This window comes from Pteropus alecto, unplaced genomic scaffold (assembly GCF_000325575.1).
Source record: "Pteropus alecto unplaced genomic scaffold, ASM32557v1 scaffold78, whole genome shotgun sequence".
Lineage (NCBI taxonomy): Eukaryota > Metazoa > Chordata > Mammalia > Chiroptera > Pteropodidae > Pteropus > Pteropus alecto.
Genome location: NW_006443124.1, coordinates 10,931,120 through 10,949,786, shown reverse-complemented (window position 1 = coordinate 10,949,786; position 18,667 = coordinate 10,931,120). Strand labels below are relative to the sequence as shown.

The window sequence follows — 18,667 nt, the reverse complement described above, 5'->3', positions numbered from 1 at the left end:
AATACCGGCTGTGATACACCTGAGCACTTGTGTCGTTCAGATACAAAAGCAGAGAGGGGGGTACCAGAAGAGGCAAGTTTGACAGACCGCCCTGTGCTGAAGGATGCTGCAGCTGGTCTTTCACGCATGTAAAGTTTACAGACATGTGAATATTTCTCTTGTCGGAGGCCACTAGAGGCTGAAGGAGAGTGGTCACATCAACTTCAACCCATCTGTATTTCTTTCTAAATTCAAACTGTGAGTTAAAGGTAAAAGAGTGTGGAGCTCTAGGGGGCGTCTTGCTAGAAGACTCTGTCTTTTTCAACACCAGGTTGTAGACACATTTAACAGCAGAGGGAAAAGAAACTGAGTGGTTGAAAGTGTATAGCAAGACTGACTTGAGTAAGTGCTCCACAGCAGTAACACGATCCAGGTTAAACAGCAGGTCCACTGATGAAATGGTTCCTGGGGAGAAAACAATCCACCAGTAGTGTTTGAATACAAATCAAACATAATAGGAAGTCAAATCAAGGAATTAGGACTTTGAGATGTGCTTTCTCCCGTCTCTTTTCCCACTTCCTCAAGTCTCAAAGCGGGAGGCGGATGGTTATACAAAAAATGCAGGTAATTGGTACTATAGCTAATTCCCAGCAACTACAAGTGGATATTTTATCACTAGAAAGTCGGAACAGCTTTGGTGATGAATTAGCTCCAAACAGAGGAAGCTAATTAGGAGTTTTCTCTTGGAGAGTCTCTAGAGGGAAAACTATGATTAAAACATTTACTAAGCTTGTTAAGAAGATAGACATTCTAAGCCCTAATGGTTGGAATCAATAAAGAAAGCTCAATTGTTTAAGTTAATTTGGAACACTTGAGATTGACAACACATGGAGGCTCTAAAAACCACTATAATAAAATGGAACATCAAGGAAGGAGGAAGGGTTTTAAACAGCCACAACTGACCCGTTGGGTTAGAATCATGAGCTAGTGAATATAGTTTTTTAAAGCATTTCCCCTTTCACACACTAAGGTGCTGAGTCAAACTGTTGACTAACACTTTGTTCTTGTGAGGAAGGACCTACTGTTCCAAATCAGGACTTAAGTTTTCCTTAAGCTACAAATAAGGGAAAAACAGCCTGTGTAACAAAGCACACCAATAGCTATGAGATATCTTAAGCACATTTTCAGGCCAGCACTGGTAGAACGAGGAGAATAAGCAACTGGAAGTCAAAATACCTGGTTTCCAGCCTTGATTTTGTGACCTTGGACAAGATGCTAATCTTCTCCAGTAGCACTTTCCTCGGCCTTTAACCGCTACAAATAAGGGAAAAACAGCCTGTGTAACAAAGCACACCAATAGCTATGAGATATCTTAGGCACATTTTCAGGCCAGCACTGGTAGAACGAGGAGAATAAGCAACTGGAAGTCAAAATACCTGGTTTCCAGCCTTGATTTTGTGACCTTGGACAAGATGCTAATCTTCTCCAGTAGCACTTTCCTCGGCCTTTACAGCCATTAACTCTCTCCCAGCTCTAAAATTCTATCATATTAGCCCACCTTAGCCCATGAGGGCATTCGAAGAAACAATGAGACCAAGTACCAGATTTGCTTGAATTTGGATACTGAGTATCGTGCAATTCAAGGAGCAAGGCCCAGCTCCCTTCTGTGATTGAAATGTAGCCAAGTCTATCAACTTTCCTCCACCCATTAACCAATCTGCTCCTACACACCTGTCATCTGGTCCACAGGAGTCTGTTTGTGCTGGACATAGGGGGTGAAGAGCCGAACAGTGTTGCAGAGGTGACTTCTGTTGGATTTAGGGATCCCTTCCTTAGTAGCATATGCTTTATAGAGCCTCTTCATGTAGCGCAAAGCTCTGGAGTCTGGCTGCAGCCTAGGGGACCCACCTTGCCCATTATATAGGACCTTGAAGAGAGGGGGAAAGAGGCCAGCTCTGTCTCTCCCATCAAGAGACTGCAACAAGGACCAAGGTTCAGTGTCAGAGTCTAACTCAGCACGAGCTGCAATCTGGGATTCTCCCCTAGCAGCCTGAAAACCAAGGCAAGTAGGAAAACACAGCCAGGAAAAGCAGCAAAACCAAAAAAAGAGCTTGCTAGGAAGCGCCATGTCTTGGAAGAACTAGCAAGGAGAACAACCAAACCTGTCTTCCTCAAAGCCAGGAAGAACTTAGGTTGATCTCTTAAATAAATTTTAGATGTGTGGGTGGGCCAGACCTCGAGGGATCCTTGCTGAAGATAGTTTTTATCAGCTGTATATCAAGCAGCTGATAACACCTTATTTATCCAATTTGCCCTCATTACATACAGATTTATTTGATTATTTGGCTTTTCTCTCCCCTTTTCCTGGCATTTAAAACCTTCAAAATTATTATACCAATGCACTAGCTTCGTAGCTGAAAGGCTAAGAGAAATTGAGGAATGATCTTAAAATAAAACCACTCATTTTTTAGGAGATTAAGATTCTTAAAATGTTCCTTAGGTGCTTGCTGAAATTTCTGAAGCACCTGGAAAAGCTGATTATTCATGATGATATGCAGATCTGTTGTTATGCAATTTATGGTGTTGGGGTTACTCTTGCTCTCCCTTCATCCTCACCAATTCTCCCACTTTCAGGTGCTTAGAAGAATTATTTACTGCATGTTGATTTGGAAGGTGAGAGAAAGTCACAACTGGCATTGAAATTCCAAGGAGCAGAGAACTGTTAGGTTGCCCAGTTTTCCTAGGTAGTTTAGGATAGAATATGGACTTGGAATACTGCAATATTCTTAAAAAAGGACGTCACTTTTAACCCTGACTCATTTAAAAATATATCTTGATGTCTTTATTTTGTTTGGTTTGCAATTCACGAATACATGTTTTGGTTGAAAGGTTTAAAGATGTTTACAGGTCCTAGAAAATACATGAAAGTTTTATTTTTTTTATTTTTTATTAATCACCCAAATGGTGGTAGAATTTCCTAGGGTGTTTTGTTCTTAACTGTTTTAAGTATTTATGTTGTTACCTTGGAGCTGAGACCAGGCTAGAGATTATACTTTAGAAAATGGAGACAAAGTTGCACCATGAACAGCCGAAATGAGGCGATATCCAGTGTCATGTAAGGAGACTGTGCTGGCAGAAAGGCAACCCACAGTCATGGTACAAGATACAGAACCAGTGTGTGTGGTACTTTGGATGATAAAACTGAGATATGTTTGCGAACTAAGTCCCTAGCCTGCCAAGCCTCTCTGGCCTGTGGCTGGGAAGCAGGCTTATAAAACACGAACTGTTGAACAAGATCGTAGTCCTAGATTACATATGGCCAGCAATTCCATGAACAAAACCTTTACAGACACTATATCAAGTAGAAGAGTCAGTCAGCTGCTCAGGACAGGAGCAACCCTAAGCAGAAAGTACTTTCCGAAAATACTGTAACGTTCCTCGCCTCTCTCCCACTCCCATCCGACTCCAGGCCAAACCATATCCGGGACGTGATGGGGCGAGCTGGCTGCCGTGGGGGTAGCCTCGTGCTTCCCCCTTATTGCCAAAAGACCTGACATTTATTTGGGGACTCTAGTGTTGAATTTGAGAAAACGTCTTTATTTTATGCTGGGAAAGTACACCCTGCCAGTGGATTCTCAGGCAGCGATGGTCAGGAGAAGCCCCAGATCTGAGTCTCTGATTTTGGTACTGGGGTCGCTGATGGTTTGAAAAGAACCCGATTTTAGCTACAGCACCAGACTGAAGAAAACGTCGCGTTCGCTGCTGTGCGGCAGCATCGACTCCGGCCTCAGGAGCGCTCTCCACAGTTGGAGGACTCACACTGGAGGGCAGTGCGGCCCTCGAGGTCACCTGGCCCCTTTCTCATCACTTCTTTGTCCCCCTCTGTACCCGGCTGCTTCTTGCGGCTCCACAGATAAGAACGATGAGGGCCAGAGGTGGCGCCTCGGGCCCCAAAACCTGTAGAACCCTCGTCCTGGGCTAGGACCCACGTACCCCGTCCAGACACCGCCCACACACAAGGTCGCGCAGCCAGGGCACTTCCATCCAGAACGGGGGCCAACCGCGCCTTCCCCGGAGACAGCAGGAAAATGGTACCCCCCGGAAGTGACTTCACGGCCTCCTGGAGCAGCTTCCGCTCCCACCGGAAGTGGCGGACGGAGACCGGTGCCTTCCGAGACTCCGGAGGGCAAGGTGACCCAGGTGCAGTATTAGGCTCCCGTGGCGCGGTCCTGATGGCCCGTGGGAGGGTGGGGGCGCCGCTTGGGCTGGGGAGGATGAAGAGCGCTGGGGAGGGCCTGTCGGGGTGGGGGCGGCGCGTCCCGGACTGAACCAAGCACCTGTGCGCCCTCGGTCTTGCAGGCGCTGCCGCCACCATGGGCCGCGAGTTCGGGAAGCTGTCGCGGGTACGGCATGTGATCACCTACAGCTTGTCGCCCTTCGAGCAGCGCGCCTTCCCGCACTACTTCAGCAAGGGCATCCCCAACATGCTGCGCCGCATTCAGGCGTCCATCCTTCGCTCCGCGCCGCGTGAGTGCCCCGTCAACAGTGCTCACTGCAGGGCCCGTCGACAAGCGCTCGCCATACGCACACGTTTTCTCACTGAAAATTCCCTGAGGCCCTTGAGCTAGTCATATCATCCTCCCCATCTTACAGATGAGGAAACGGAATCACAGCATTTAAATGTTAAATGGCCAAGGTCACTTGTGTGACCCCAGCGTCTCTTTCTCAGGTCATCTTTACCCACTTCTTAGCAGTGAACTGTTTTGTGTTGAATGTGCAGCAGATAGTGATGGTAGTTGCACAAGATTGTGAATTTGCTAAAAACCACAGAAGTGTACACTTGCAAAATGGTTAAGTGGTGAACTTTGTTATGTTAATTATCTCAATAAAATACTTGATGTGCAACCGGGAGGGAAAAGCTAGGGAAGGTTTGATGACAAAATTTCCTGGGTAGACCCTTTTCTTTCCATCACCTATAAAATGGGTGTGTAATGTAACTTTTCTTGGTCATCTAGTTTAAAAGTGATTTTTTGAAAACTAGAGACAGGAGGGCAGAATCAGTGGTAATGTTTTACATGTGCTCACTGCTTACTCTTACTTTTGATTTTTAAAGCGTTCGTAGCATTTTATCTTGTCTACACCTGGGGGACTGAGGAGTTTGAAAAATCCAAGAGGAAGAATCCAGCTGCCTATGAAAATGACAAATGAGCAACTCATCCGGACAATAGTTCCCTGTCTTTGGAAGACCCTTCTCTGGGAGAAGAGTCTCTACATTGTAGTGTCATGAAGACACAATAAACTTCTTATGGACTGCTCTATCGTGATTTTGCGTCTTTGTGAGCAGAGTCCTTGGTTTGATGCTAATATTCAAGTTCACGAACTCCCTCCCCCAGATGAGTCCTGAACAGTTTTGACTGGTTTGGGAGTTCGGTGAAGGAGTGGGCCTCACCCCTTGTTCTGTCATCTACAAGGAAGTAGCTGCATCTACTCAACTGCAACCTGATGGGTTGTGAGTGGCATGGACTGTGGGGGTGTTGGTCTCCATTCCTCTGCTCCCGTAATAACAATAAAACTTAACTATTGTCTTTACTATGTGTCAGGTACTCTTTTTAGCCTTTTACACAAATAAGCTCTTTTAAACCTCACAACTACCTTTGAAATATCATTACACTCATATTGCAGATGGGGACACAGGTGCAGAGAGGGTAATTCGCCCCAAATTTACAGCTAAGTGAATGGTGGAGTCTGGCACTAAAGTTTATGCTTGTAAAGCTACTCTCCTGCTTGTTCTCCTAAGTAGGCCTTCCGTGGCTGGAGGGGAGTTTGGCTATAAAGGGAGGGGGTGAGGTGACTCCTTGGCCTCTAGAGCTGGGGGCAGCACACTGGCTGTGTTTGTACTGGGTTACTAACAGTGGTTTTAACCATATATGCCCCATAAAACTGAAAATACTCTGGCCCTTTATAGAAAAAGTTTACCCATTCTAGAGCCTCTGAATCATCTTTTTGATAGGAAAGTTACCTTTTTCCTTTGACCAGGAGATGGTGAGGCTAGGTATTTGCTGTTTTATGCTTCTGCTTCCCTGCTCTGTTTCTAGAAACTCTGTCTCAGAACAGATACTTCTTGCTGATTGAGAGCAACAACTTTCACAGTGTAGCTGTTTCTGACCCAGGCTATATCCTTATTCTAATGATTATTCTTGACTTTCATGAACCCAAATTAAAATACTTCAAAACAACAAAAAAATCAGATTAATTGCATTGATTGTGAGGCAGGATAAGGGGAAGTGGCCGAGTGACAGACTGGGCTTATACCCTTTTAACTGTTGCTTCCTCCCTATGTGATGCGGTCAAGAAACCTGCATGTGACCTTTCAACTTGTTACCCATGAAATAGATGTATTAATACAAAGCCATAGGGTTGCAGTGACAGTGAAATGATATGTAAGAGTGGCAGGTACTGCAGGCTTAAACGACAGCTGTATGATGAAAACTCACCTCACTAAACGTCCAATTTTCTTGCTTGGCTCTCGGTCACAATTCTCAGGGCTTGCTGCCTGATTTGTACCATATTTGGGTCATGGACTTTGAGAATCTGATGAGAGCTCTGGACCTGACGAAGGTGTAAACGCACCCATCCAGTTTGCATGGGTTCACGTGCCAGGGGAGGACCACGCCATTCATTAATCTCTCACTTCCTCTAATTTGAATTCCAACCTTCGTAGAGGAGATGGTGACCCTCTCCCACCTTCTTGGCTTCATTTTTCTCAGATTTTGACTCCTTTGGAGATAACAGCTCGAAAGCAAACCTACCCTTTCTTAGCACTGAGCATGTTGCTCTGAATCCTTTTTAGGCCAGGAGCGCCCTACTGAGTAGTTCTTGCTGTAAACCCTCCTATGTGCGGTTTCTGCTTTTGGATAACATTCTTAAACGCTGCTTTAAGCCTGTCTCTCCAAAGAGCTTCCCTCTGTAAACCTGGGGGCATGGAGCACTGTGTTAGCAGGGTGTTGATGTGGGAGGGGGTGTGTAGAACATGGTGAGTTATCATCGCTCCTGTACATGATAGGGGATCCGGGATCATTTTAGCGACTATTCTATCTAGAAATCTGTAAGGAGAAGGAAAACGGGTAAAGTCTTCTAAAGAAGTAAGGACTACTGTAAGCCTCAGTGCCTGTAACCCACCCACCTGGAGCCTTCACCCCGGGTGTGGCTCCTGCTGCCAGGACACCACCATTTGTTCCTTCCGCCCTTCTCCCAGCAGCACTGCTGCCCCAACAAGGACCTTCATTTCTGGGCTGCAGCGTGTGGCAAAGGGAACTCTCTCTCCAGTCTGCCAACACAGCCTTGGAGATGCAGGCCTGCCCAGTGCCGGCCCAGAAGTCTGAGCCAGGTCCAACCAGCAAAATAAGTGAATACGCTTTGACCCTTTGTTGAAATTTTACCTGGAAAAGTTTTTCCATTTCAGTAAAGTCTTTCATTTTTTATGAGGCACCTCCTTCTCAGGGACAGCAGTGTCCATTTACTGCTTAGCCCTACTGATCTCTCCACCTGGAATGTTTCGAACATCTGCTGGTATACTACACCCCTTTTCCCCTTTCATCCCAGGCACTTACCTCAGAAGCAGAAAATCTCTGAGCTGTGTTCAGAGTTACCAAGCTATAAACTATCAAATGTGCTTCAGCCTCATTTTCTTCTTGTAAACCAGCAAACATCAGCGCCTCAGAGGCCTCAGGGACCTATCTCAATGACAGAACGAGACCAAAGCCCAAACTGGGTAGAGCTGGTCTGTGGTCAGTTACCCTACCTACTCTCCCTCTCCCACCTCCCAGCCAAGCATTCTTTTCATAATGGCTGAAACTGTTAAAGGCTGCTTATGCCTTTCCCTGAAGGAAGGAACATGTAGTTGTTTATTCAGCAAAATACTTGATTGCAGAGAGCCCGTGACTTTAAAAAATTTTTAATTTCAGGAATAGGCCTTTACAACTACTCAAGGGGTGTGCAATGGCTGTGGACAACTGCTGTCACTTCAGCTTAATGCTGCCTGGATGCCACTTAGCTTTTAAAAGTTTGATTTTTGCTCCATAATTTAAATAAAACAACTGTAGAGTTAGTTTAGACCAATGTTGAAATACTTTCCCCAGCTGTGGTTCCTACCACAGGCAGTCACTAATGGTATCTTGCTTTTGGGAGGAGAGGTGGCACATAAGATAGAGGCTTGAGTCACAAAAGCTTCTGCAATGCTGTCACACCATGATGAATGGTCCTTTTTGTCCTCAAAGCACAGGGGGCCTGGGACCCCAGACCTCTCCCTTGGCTGTCTTGGCTTTATAAGTTAACACAGAAGTTTGATTTGATTGTGCTTGGTGTACAGAAGGCAGAAATGGAGGATTAGGAGAAAGTACCCATCTCTGGAATGAGCAGTTTCCAAATCCCATTTGGCACATCACTCCAGGCTCATGGCGGGTGTGTGTGTCTGTGTGTGGCTGGCAACGAGTCCACAGACCAAACTGGCTCTAGGACATCACGTTGTTCAGTCTTTCGCTTATCTAATTGGATTTGTATTCTTACCCAATGTTCACTAGGTCACCACATAGCCTCTTCCTCATCCTACAAAAGTTCCAAGTGAAGCCCCTACCTGGGGCCATTCGGGATCCAAGCTGAGTGTAAAGAGGTGCAGCAGCTGACTACTCTCAGACTCACAGGATTGGTTAGGCGGGTTTAGCAGAGATCTGCTTCTCAATGTTCTTGAAGTGCTAGCAGTGGTGTCTTCTACCAGGCCTTGCTCCAAGGGCCTGAGAGGACTGGAACCAGGACAGATGGATCTGTGGTCACAGTCCACCCAATCCCACCACACCACCCTTCTTCCTTGGCAAAAGAATTGGTGACTATTCTGTTCCACTGGCAGCTGTGCTGCCATCTCACCCACTCTTCCTTGGGGGAACTGGCTGGCTCTCACCAAATATCCAACCTCTGGAAGGGCCTTGGGAAGAGATTATTAGCAAAATTTTCACAGAAATGCCAGGCAGAGAAAGAATCTTTGTCTTGATGGCTAATCCAGGTCATAGGAAACCTGAAGTCCTATAAATCTCCTTACTCAGAATTCACACCTTTCCCAGTTTATTAAAATGCTCATCATTTAATGGGTACCCACAACTACTCATGATTTAGGGACATGCCCTTTCGTGGTGTAGAACTTCAAGTTCCCTTGGTTCCCAGGGTTTAGGGCCTTGGAGATGGCTCAGCCTTGGGTCTGCTTCCCTGAGGCTACTGGAAGGATATGCTCTTTAGGAACCCCCCAGTCAACTCTTGGGAGAAAAGCCCATAATTCAAGGCTTGCAATGTGATTTGTAACCACTGTACAAGCTCTCTGTGATTTAGGAGCCCCTGCTACCTCCTCCTTCACATTTTAAAAAATAACAAATCAACCTATACTCGTTCATTCAATTTGCCCATGGTTCAAGTAAGTCCCACGTCAGTCCTGATCGCCCTTTTTCCTGGAAGAGAGTAGGTAGGCCAGAGATTGACTTCCTATAGCTAGGTCTCCATTCTTCTAGGGAGATAACCTAGAGCAGATAATTAGGGTGACAGTTCATCTATACAAATGGGGGATCTGGGGCACTGTAGGCCATGCAGGCCATGCTTGCTGAAGCATCCTCCCACAGCAGGGAGGTAAGGGCCTTATCCAAATGCCTGTAACACAAGAGATCAGTGCTGCTTTCCCAGACAAGGCTGGAAGGGGTCAACACTATTTCTGAAGACCTCATTATCAGAATTCTATTTTGATTAAAGTTATCTCACTGAGCTATTTTGGAATCCAAATGTGGCCAGATGCCTAGCCTCCCTCAATGGCTTCACGTGGCTTTCAAAGGGGAAAGGGTAATGCTGACTTTTGCTAATGGGTGAAAGGGTCCAAGCCAGTAACATAGTCAAAGTCCAGATGAGGGATCAGTAAATACAACGTGCCTGCAAGGGAGGCCTTGAGCACATTCCTCTGGTAGACATTAACTTATTAAATCGACCCTGATTGCAAAAATAAACTTTGCCCCCATCTCATCTGGCAACCATAAAAGAGGTGGATTTCAGTCTATAAAAGGAAGTAGGAACTGCCCCTGGTTTCAGGCTCCAACATCCTCCGAGTCAAGATGTGGCACCTCAAACTCTTTGCTCTGCTTATGATCTACCTGTTGCTGTTGGGCCAGGTAAGGACATGTGTGCGGAAGTGTGGGGGCAGTGGTGGTGCTGGGATTGTGGGCAGAACCCGAGAACCTGGCTCAGTCCTGAGGAATGGCCCCTCTGCTCTCAGCCTACAGCATCTTGGGAACGATCATTCTTCCAAGGTGCTCTGCAGAGTGTCAACTCTTCCAAACCTGAGATGAACCTATCTTTGCCCTACAGGTAGATGGCTCCCCAATACCGGAACTGAGTTCAACAAAGAGAAGGCTTCGGAGAATGACCCCATTTTGGAGAGGGGTTTCCCTCAGGCCCATTGGAGCCTCTTGCCGGGACGATTCCGAGTGTGTCACCAGGCTATGCAGGTACTCCACAAAGCCGAGCTGAGCTAGATAGAGGCCTGGGAAGCTGGGCAGAAGAGGGCTCAACACACACACAGATTTAAGAATAAAATTGGGATGGGGACTGAGGCTGAAAGCTCCATGGAGGAGAATCCCTCAGGAGTTAATAGTCAAGAACAGCTCCACACAGGTACTGTGGAGGAGTAGTGCCATTCCTTTTTTCAGTCTTCCATAAGAATGGATAGATCAACCAGAGGAAGCAGCAGGTTGTCTCTGGGCACTGTTACCTTTGTCTTTAAAACCACCTTTCTTTCCCTTTAGAAAGAGACGCTGCTCCCTAAGTGTGGCCCAAGAGTGATGTACATACCAGGGAAAAGAAGACAGTACTCTCCTTCAATGCTCCGTTCTATGGAATATTGATTAACTGCATTTTGGCTGGAGACACCTAAGTGAAGCAATCTTGTTTGTAATATTTAAAGACAAATGTATGCTTTAAATTGGTCTCCATTTCTTCTTAGAATGTTATTTACATAAACATAACTAAACTTGTCAATTTAGAGTTTATTTTTCTATGTATACTATTAAATTTCTTAAATTAACATTTTGGCAGTCTATAATTCAAGCCTTTGAGGGGAAGGATTCATTTTGTGCATTATAGAAAAAAATCAGCATTGCCTAATAATGATGTGTTGTTATTTCTTAATGTGGAAAGTTAACAGTGAGTAGTAACAAAAGTAGTGATAGTTGAGATTTTTTTCAAGAAATAAAGAACATGACAGGCTAAATAAAGGCGTAAGTTTAGTAACAGCTTATGTGATCAGCCTTGGCAAGTTCATCAGCTATGTGATCCTAGCCCTTCCTGACTTCCTGTAAAGAATTCTTCAGTGGGTGTCAGAGAAGGGCAGGTGACGTTGGCACTCGCCACCCGCTGATGTGCCCAAGTCTGTCTATGACTGAACAGTAGGCAAGACTGGAAGAAAAATCTAGTTTAATAAAAACGATAGAAGCCCAAGCTGCCATGAATAGCAAAAACAATTTGTCTGAGATTTCTGGGGAGCAAGGTGAATTCTAATCTACGCTAAGGGACTCATTGCTAGCAAGTACAGAATTTCTGTCATCAGAAAATGAGACTTGGACTAGTGGGACCGGACTTTTAAAGAAGAATAGCACTGGACCCTAAGACATAAAACAGAAATTACATGAAAAGGGCATAGTAAGAGTTGAAGAATTGTAAAGAGCACAGTGTTTATAAACTTTAATACAGAAAATCTATTTGATATTTATTAAACTTAGTTTCTCCAGCTATGGTTTGGCATTATACAAAGCATCTTAATGACACAGTAAAGTTAAAAAGATCTTTACAAATTGAAATGTGATACCCTTGTCTCCAAATATTTTAATTGCCATAAATTTGTTTAAAAATACACATTAAACGCATGTTTGACACTCTAAACTTTCTATAATCTCAATACCACAAAATACATATAATATACTATACAGATGTGGAAAAATCTAGTTAGTATATAATACTTTGCTCACCATTAACAGCTTTATGATGTGAAATGCACATACTGACTTAGAAATCCTAGCTTTTGAGCCCCAAAGTACCTCTGAAATTTTAATGTATTGCAACAAAAATCACAGTATATAATTGAAATTTTGGTTGAAAATGTCAGATGCCTAAATATTTTGGATAAAAAAATGTAAAACAAAGATCTGGATCGTGCACAAAACAAAGGCATCCACTCAGACACTAACAGTACCTTTCTACAGAATCAACAGACTTTTATCAGTGGCGTTAGCTCCCCTCAAAAACCCTCCCCAAATATCAAACCATTATTCACCAAATAATTTTAACTTCAAATAAGATAAAAAGATTTTAAATAAATATAATAAGCATTTCCAACCTCCATATACAAAATTTCTTAAAACCATTCAAAATGGAGGCTAGAGAGAAATTTTCATAACTGTGCTTCCCAACCTCACATCTGATCCTCAAAGGTGGTGCCTTTTCAAGCACTGCCAGTTGGACCAGCTCTGTTGGTGAGCCCCGCCCCACGCCCGCCCCAGTACTGTTGAATGCTCACGTCAATGACTTGCCAGGTGTGTGCATAAAATTGTAAAATGGGGACACTTCTTGAACAGCAACAACAAACTCAACAGTATGGATAACCATGGAATTGACTTGAAAGGCAGCATTTCCAAATGGATAGTTTCCAGAAAGGAACATAGCAGGTAGAAAGTTCCAATGGTGAAAAGCCAAAAAGAAACCCCATGTGGAAGCAGGAAGAGGTCAAAATTGAGTATTACTAGAATTTCTGGGTGGGAGTTATTTTTCCCATGCTCATTAGAGAACTTTGTTTCTTTTTAGGAATGACAATTTATGCTTAGCTGGGCAATGGCGGCAAGTGTAGGTCAACGCTGACATTCCCCCAAAGTCGTCTTCGTTACATGATGATTTCTTAGGGTGCTATTTTAGGGTGTTTATAGAGCTACAAGACTTGGTTCAAACTTAACTTTGATGCCTTATTCTGTGACCAGATTCCGACCAAAAGAAGAAACTTAGATATTCCTTCCATTCCCTCTTCTGGAGATAGTAAGTTTTTTTAAATTAACCATAGAGTTCAATAAAGTAGAATCAGCATCGGCTTTACCAACTATTAATTTACGTCCTGTCACTTGCCAGTTTGGTTCTAGGGTATAAACTGAATTTCTCTTTAGTGAGTATGTGAACCAAATGCTCACAAAGATGACCAATTTGGTCTCTTGTCACTACATATTTCAAGTCATTCCATACTTTTCTATTTACCTTACTGAATAGCAAACAGCAAATGTGCAATATTATTTATTACTGGAAAAAAAGTCTGCCTCTCCAACACTTGAAATACTCGATACTTGAAATTGAAATGAAATCTGTGTTCCACGTGTTCCGATAGGGAATATGAGTTATAGGAGTCTATATGGATTTGAAATGTTTTCCCAATTTTCTTAGGTTTTGTTTTTAAAAATATCATCACAATCTGCCTAAAACAGTCATTCCCAGTAGATGTTCCTGGGACCCAGAGGCAAACTCCTATAATTCAAAACGCATAACGAGTCCATTTTGCTCAACTAGCAACTGGGAAATTAAAATCCCACCCTGTAAGAGCCCTATTATACTACCAAAGAGCTCAAATATATTTTAAGAGTTAATTTACTACAAATAATAGTAATTAAGCTTTAAAGATCTAAAAGGAATACACATTGCACCCTTGAACATTAATATTCAAGGTGTCAACAAGAAAGTGTCTTAGATCAATTTAATAAATAATGTGGAAATAGTTGCACTAAGCTAAAACTACACACACACATTTTGACAAACTAATTTCATGTTTTCATACATACATACATACATATATATAAAGTGTGTATGTGTACATAATTTTAAAATCCAAAGTTGCATATGCTCACACCTAGAAGAGTGCACAGGATGCCTCTCCTCTACAGCTAGGCATCACAGACTGGAGTGACCCCTGGCTGCCCCGAAACTCCAGGGTGCTGCCAGCCCCCAGAGCCAGGACTTTCATTTACAACAGGTGCCTTTGTAGGTGGCTTGCTTCACAATGCAAGCTCATTCAATAAAGGTAATTTCCCAAAGTTTCTGTCATCACAAAATGATGCTGTCTGATCTAGCTGATTAAACCTTTCTTCAATGAAAAGAAACAATTAAAAACAACAGCAACAGCAACAGCAACAGTGAATCTAATAAAGCCACAAGTGTGTCATTCAAAGTGCAGCCCAGATGCCTATGGATCCATCAGTGCAAGAGCTCCCCAGATCACAGGCATGTGTGGGCATGTGTACACATTACCCTAGATTGCTTTTACACTGGAGAGCTAAATTAGTGATGGTCAACCTTCTCCACTCTTCAGCAACTATAGCTGTAAATTTATCTGTAGTACTCATTCTTATAAAGTCAGTTCTCAGCTACTTGCCCAGAAAAAGGTGGCAATGAGGCAAGAAACGGGCTGAATGCGCCCACCCCAGCCAGACTGGGCCTGGGCTGGACTGTGGAAGCTTGAATCACCTGCAGGCAAATGCTCCCCACAGCTCAGGCCAGGCTGGGCAAGACTACCATGTAACAACTTCATCCACTGCAACCTCTTCGCTGGTTGCCTGTAAAGAGTTCAATGGTGTAGGCTGCTGCCTCCTGGCATACAACCGTGATTTTAAAGAGTAGTCAACAGAATAAGTTTTTAAATAGTTGCTATTTCTATAATTAACTATATATTAAGTACAAGTCTCAGACTGAGTTAAATTTTTAGCCACTTGTTAAATTCAGTATTAAATGGTTAGAGAACACTGAAGACACCTAGTGAGGAAGGAGAAATGGTCACTTGGAAAGGAGTCCAAAGTGTGTGCTGGAGTGGATGAAGACACAGACAGAACTTCTGAGGAGATGGCCTCAGAGGAGAGGAAGTGGTGTTTCCACAGACTATTACACTGAAAATTATTTAGGATAGGATTTTGATCCATTGCCTATTACCACCTGGTGGGAACATCCCTCCACAGTGAAAAGCTTGAAAAATTCGTTCTCCAAGAATTGACACAGTTTTACAGAGAGAAAATCTTAGAGCAGCACCATAAAACATACAGGAAACTCTGCTTTAACAAAATATCAGCGTGACCCAGAAGCACTCCTCCCAGCACACACTGGAACTCAGATGTGCCTGGAGGCTGCTGTGGCTTAGAGTCTAAAAGCTCAGAGGATCCATTTTCCACTTCTAAGACATCACTATAAGCGAAGGAATCTGTCAGAGAAGTCAGAGAGGGCCAGGACATATGTCTACAGGGTAAACAGTAGCCAGTTCCTTACTGAAAAACCACCACAATCACTGAGAATTGTCCCCTTAAGGAAAACTGTTCCTAAAACACACGAAGATTAAATCAGAAAGATATGAGAGGCAATTTCTCCAAGGGAAAAAGGTTAAATTCGACATAATCTACAGATTTCAATCTCCAACGATATGCAAAAACAACATGAAGTACAAAGCAGTTAAGAAGCTCTATAAACATGAAGCCACAGGACAACAAAGTTTTCTAGCTTCAGAAGTAAATGTGAGAGAGACTCAACACAGAGGATTCACTGCACCACTGGGCTTGGAGATTTTCTAGTCCTTGTTTCCCAACTTCAAGCTTTAGCAATCATCTATAAATAGCAGGACGGTCCTTTTTTCTAATTGGATGGATTCACTTTTGGAATGGGGAGAAAGACAAACTATTTTTTGAAGCAGCATTACCCAATAGACTAGACTAAGTCATGTACCAAAGCGTTAGCTTTTCTGAATGAATCTTTATGTGACCCTAAAGGAAGATTTAAAAGGAAAGAGAATTTAACATTATTACTGCAAAAGACCAACCGTATGGGCGATCTGGTCCTAATGTAAAACTTCACTTGTAAACAGTCCATAGAGTCTTCACTTAAAGGTAAGATTTAAGGCACACCAGACGTGATAGGGGCACTAAAAACAAAAGATAGAGGGAATATGTCTCACCTTTGACTCTTACGTGTACCTTACAGGGAGGGAAAGGTGCTTTGATAGACAACTCTTACAGAGCTGGCTTCTTAAGCTCTACCCCTACGCCCCACCTCCCATTCCCAAGAGGGCTCACAATGAACCAAGTTAGGTATTTTTCTAGTGTGAATTTTCTGATCCCATCAGAAATATACATCACTGATGAGGGCCTTCATAATACAAAGGAAGTAATTACAAAACAGTTTTAGAAGGAGAAATCCATCATGTCCACACCAGGCATTAGAACTCTAAGTCGTACAGCAAAAGCACACACACCAAAGCTGCAGCCCATTCCTATATCGCTGTATGTTCCTATCAGAGCATCATAATCTAGCGTGGAAAAAATTTTTTTAAATCAAAAGACTGAAGAAAGATTTTACCCTTCAAACATTATCCATGAAAGAGATAACAGGCAACAACCTTCAGGAGTTGGATCACTCTTTGTTCAACAGTTAACTTACTGTTTCAATTAAGTGTCAAAATAATAAGCAACAAAAAAGAACACATGGTTTTAATAAAATCCATTAAGTTTAAGATTGTCCTTTAATGAAACCCTTCACGACACGTTTCTCCTAGAAAATCTGCCTGCCCTCTTTTGTAATGCATTAAATGCAAGTTATAGTCACCTTGTGATTGTTATAGTGTTAACACACATTCACAGTTCTTGAAATAATGCATACCAAATCAGACATATTTCATTTTATATCCATGTAGAATGCTATCTTCTCATATTTAAGTGATTTTTCATATGTAGAATATCCTTATTACTAAGTATAAACTCTGCATTAATAAAATTGTAGTTAAGATTTGAAATATTATCAGGTAGTAGGTGTAGAAAGAACATGTCCATATTTTAGATGAACCAACTCTTACTCTTAGAAGAGCTACCACAAAAAAGACGTTAGGTAACAAAGCTCCCAAAAAAATAAATAAAAATGCCTATATTAAATTTACACTAAATATTTAACGGGTTAAATTTATAGACAGAAATAATTAAGTTTTAAACTAGCCCCAATCTGAGAACTTAAAAAAATTAAAATAAATAGAATTTCAACCGATTAGTTATGACTTTCAACTGGAATTTCAATTATGACAGATGACTGAAACCATCTTATTGATGTGCTACAGATTTAAATAATTTTTCATATTGGGAATATTGAAGGGATCAACTGACATGATGACTTTGGGTCATAAAAACAGTTAACACATGAACCAGGGAGGAGAAAACCATTCCTCATTCTTAGTGTCGACTAGGTGGCGAGTTATGGCAGTTTCCTTCGTGATGTAACACAGTGTTGTGGAGAAAATCAGAGGCAACGAGAATGTGTTCAGTTCAAGATACCAACTTGGCATCCTGGCGAAGCCAGTGCAGTCCCTGCCGGGTGTAGCGAACTAGGTCTGTCATGATGCTTGCGTTAAAGATGAGAGGGCCCATTACTTTATCCAGTTCAGCAAAGAATTCTAGAAAACCAAAAAGACTCATTAAATAACATACGCTCTTTCTGAATCATTGCTTTAAAATTTTTAGTCTAGACTGTAAAATAGTATTCATATGAAGTCAAGAAATACTCCCTCTTACATTAACTGTCCATGTCTTAGAACAAACCATCCCATAGTCTCTCAAGTTATATTTTTTTCCTGAGTCACAAAACATTTTTAAAAAACTGTATGGTCAGGAGTTAAAATGCTATACATATAAGCAGAATTCTGCTAATGGAAATTACAAATTGTTAATATAAATGTTATTAAAATGGAGACCTAGTGCCACAATGTTCTATTACTCAATATATTCTCTGTGTACTGCTCTTCTTTAAGAAGCAAGTGGTACCCAAAAGGATGATGATTTTTGCATGTTTCCCCATAAAAGCCCCTTTGAGGTCAGACAGGTATGACAGCCTGTATCCTACCTTTTTGCTGTCACATTATGCAACACTGATAAAAAATAAATCCTATGTTTTAGACAGTAGTTTAAAAATGTAAGGGATGGAAATGAAAGGATTCTTCCTATGTGAATATGTGAGGCCAGGTGCAGAGGGGAGGACGGGACAACAGTATGTTAATGTTTGATCCCAATGCAATTTGGGGTGAAGAGAGAGCGCTGGATGTATGACTCAGACGGCAGAGAGTTGATACAGGTACACAGAAAAGAGGATCATTCTCATAATAAAGATCTCAGCCTACTTATATAAGAACAGAAATAATCAAAAAGTTGAGGAGAAAAGGGTCTTCTCTATTTCCTAATGGGATAATAAATGTAGGTAATGATGATCAATGGATGCTAAAAGTGTAAGTTAAAGTTTAGTAGGGATCTTACATCAAACAGTCAGACTGACACCACCTAAACGAATGAATGGTCAGGTCTTAATATCACTAAAACAGCGATAACCACCACATGCATCACACTATGATGCAACAGTCAATATGGAGCATCACCCGCAAACTGTTCTAATCTAAATAATAAACTCGAATCTAATCAAGCCTCGAGATATAACTGTCAGTATGAAGGAAGGAAAAGGGACAGACTAACAAGCTAAATGATATCCTAGAAAGTCACCAGTCAAATCCTGAATATGACACATTTTCATTCTATGGTCCAGTTTCTCCTTGACATTGATGGTATGGCCA

At 42.4% G+C, this 18,667-nt stretch overlaps 4 protein-coding genes across 4 annotated transcripts in view; 2 read left to right on the top strand and 2 right to left on the bottom strand.

Moving 5' to 3' along the window:
• The window catches only part of GDF9 (growth differentiation factor 9), a 2,805-nt gene extending 698 nt beyond the window's left edge, over window positions 1–2,107 (bottom strand). Inside the window, 3 exon segments of the mRNA XM_006923144.2 lie at window position 1; window positions 4–444; window positions 1,711–2,107. The exon segment at window position 1 is cut by the window's left edge and continues 698 nt beyond it. Coding sequence (XP_006923206.1) covers window position 1; window positions 4–444; window positions 1,711–2,107 — 839 coding nt within the window.
• Window positions 2,108–4,021: 1,914 nt separating this feature from the next.
• Window positions 4,022–5,568, top strand: LOC102888777 (cytochrome b-c1 complex subunit 8). Its single transcript, XM_006923143.3, has 3 exons — window positions 4,022–4,179; window positions 4,339–4,506; window positions 5,093–5,568. Exons 1-3 carry the CDS (start codon window positions 4,068–4,070, stop codon window positions 5,185–5,187), a joined length of 375 nt encoding a protein of 124 aa, XP_006923205.2. The 5' UTR covers window positions 4,022–4,067; the 3' UTR covers window positions 5,188–5,568.
• Window positions 5,569–5,688: 120 nt separating this feature from the next.
• Window positions 5,689–11,077, top strand: LEAP2 (liver enriched antimicrobial peptide 2). Its single transcript, XM_006923142.2, has 3 exons — window positions 5,689–10,175; window positions 10,372–10,511; window positions 10,809–11,077. The coding sequence occupies exons 1-3, from the start codon at window positions 10,119–10,121 to the stop codon at window positions 10,843–10,845; spliced, it is 234 nt and encodes a 77-aa protein (XP_006923204.1). The 5' UTR covers window positions 5,689–10,118; the 3' UTR covers window positions 10,846–11,077.
• A 650-nt stretch (window positions 11,078–11,727) lies between these two features.
• AFF4 (AF4/FMR2 family member 4) overlaps window positions 11,728–18,667 on the bottom strand; it is a 69,295-nt gene continuing 62,355 nt past the window's right edge. Inside the window, 1 exon segment of the mRNA XM_015598073.2 lies at window positions 11,728–17,503. Within this exon segment, the coding sequence (XP_015453559.1) occupies window positions 17,376–17,503 (128 nt within the window). The 3' untranslated portion in view covers window positions 11,728–17,375.

Bases quoted from the DNA above. Each gene is read 5' to 3' on its own strand.
- LOC102888777 (XM_006923143.3), top strand. From the start codon at position 4,068: ATGGTACCCCCCGGAAGTGACTTCACGGCCTCCTGGAGCAGCTTCCGC. The intron at 4,180-4,338 runs GTGCAGTATTAG...TCGGTCTTGCAG, and splicing joins CGGAGGGCAAGGTGACCCAG to GCGCTGCCGCCACCATGGGC. The intron at 4,507-5,092 runs GTGAGTGCCCCG...TGATTTTTAAAG, and splicing joins CATCCTTCGCTCCGCGCCGC to CGTTCGTAGCATTTTATCTT.
- LEAP2 (XM_006923142.2), top strand. From the start codon at position 10,119: ATGTGGCACCTCAAACTCTTTGCTCTGCTTATGATCTACCTGTTGCTG. The intron at 10,176-10,371 runs GTAAGGACATGT...TTTGCCCTACAG, and splicing joins ACCTGTTGCTGTTGGGCCAG to GTAGATGGCTCCCCAATACC. The intron at 10,512-10,808 runs GTACTCCACAAA...CTTTCCCTTTAG, and splicing joins TGTGTCACCAGGCTATGCAG to AAAGAGACGCTGCTCCCTAA.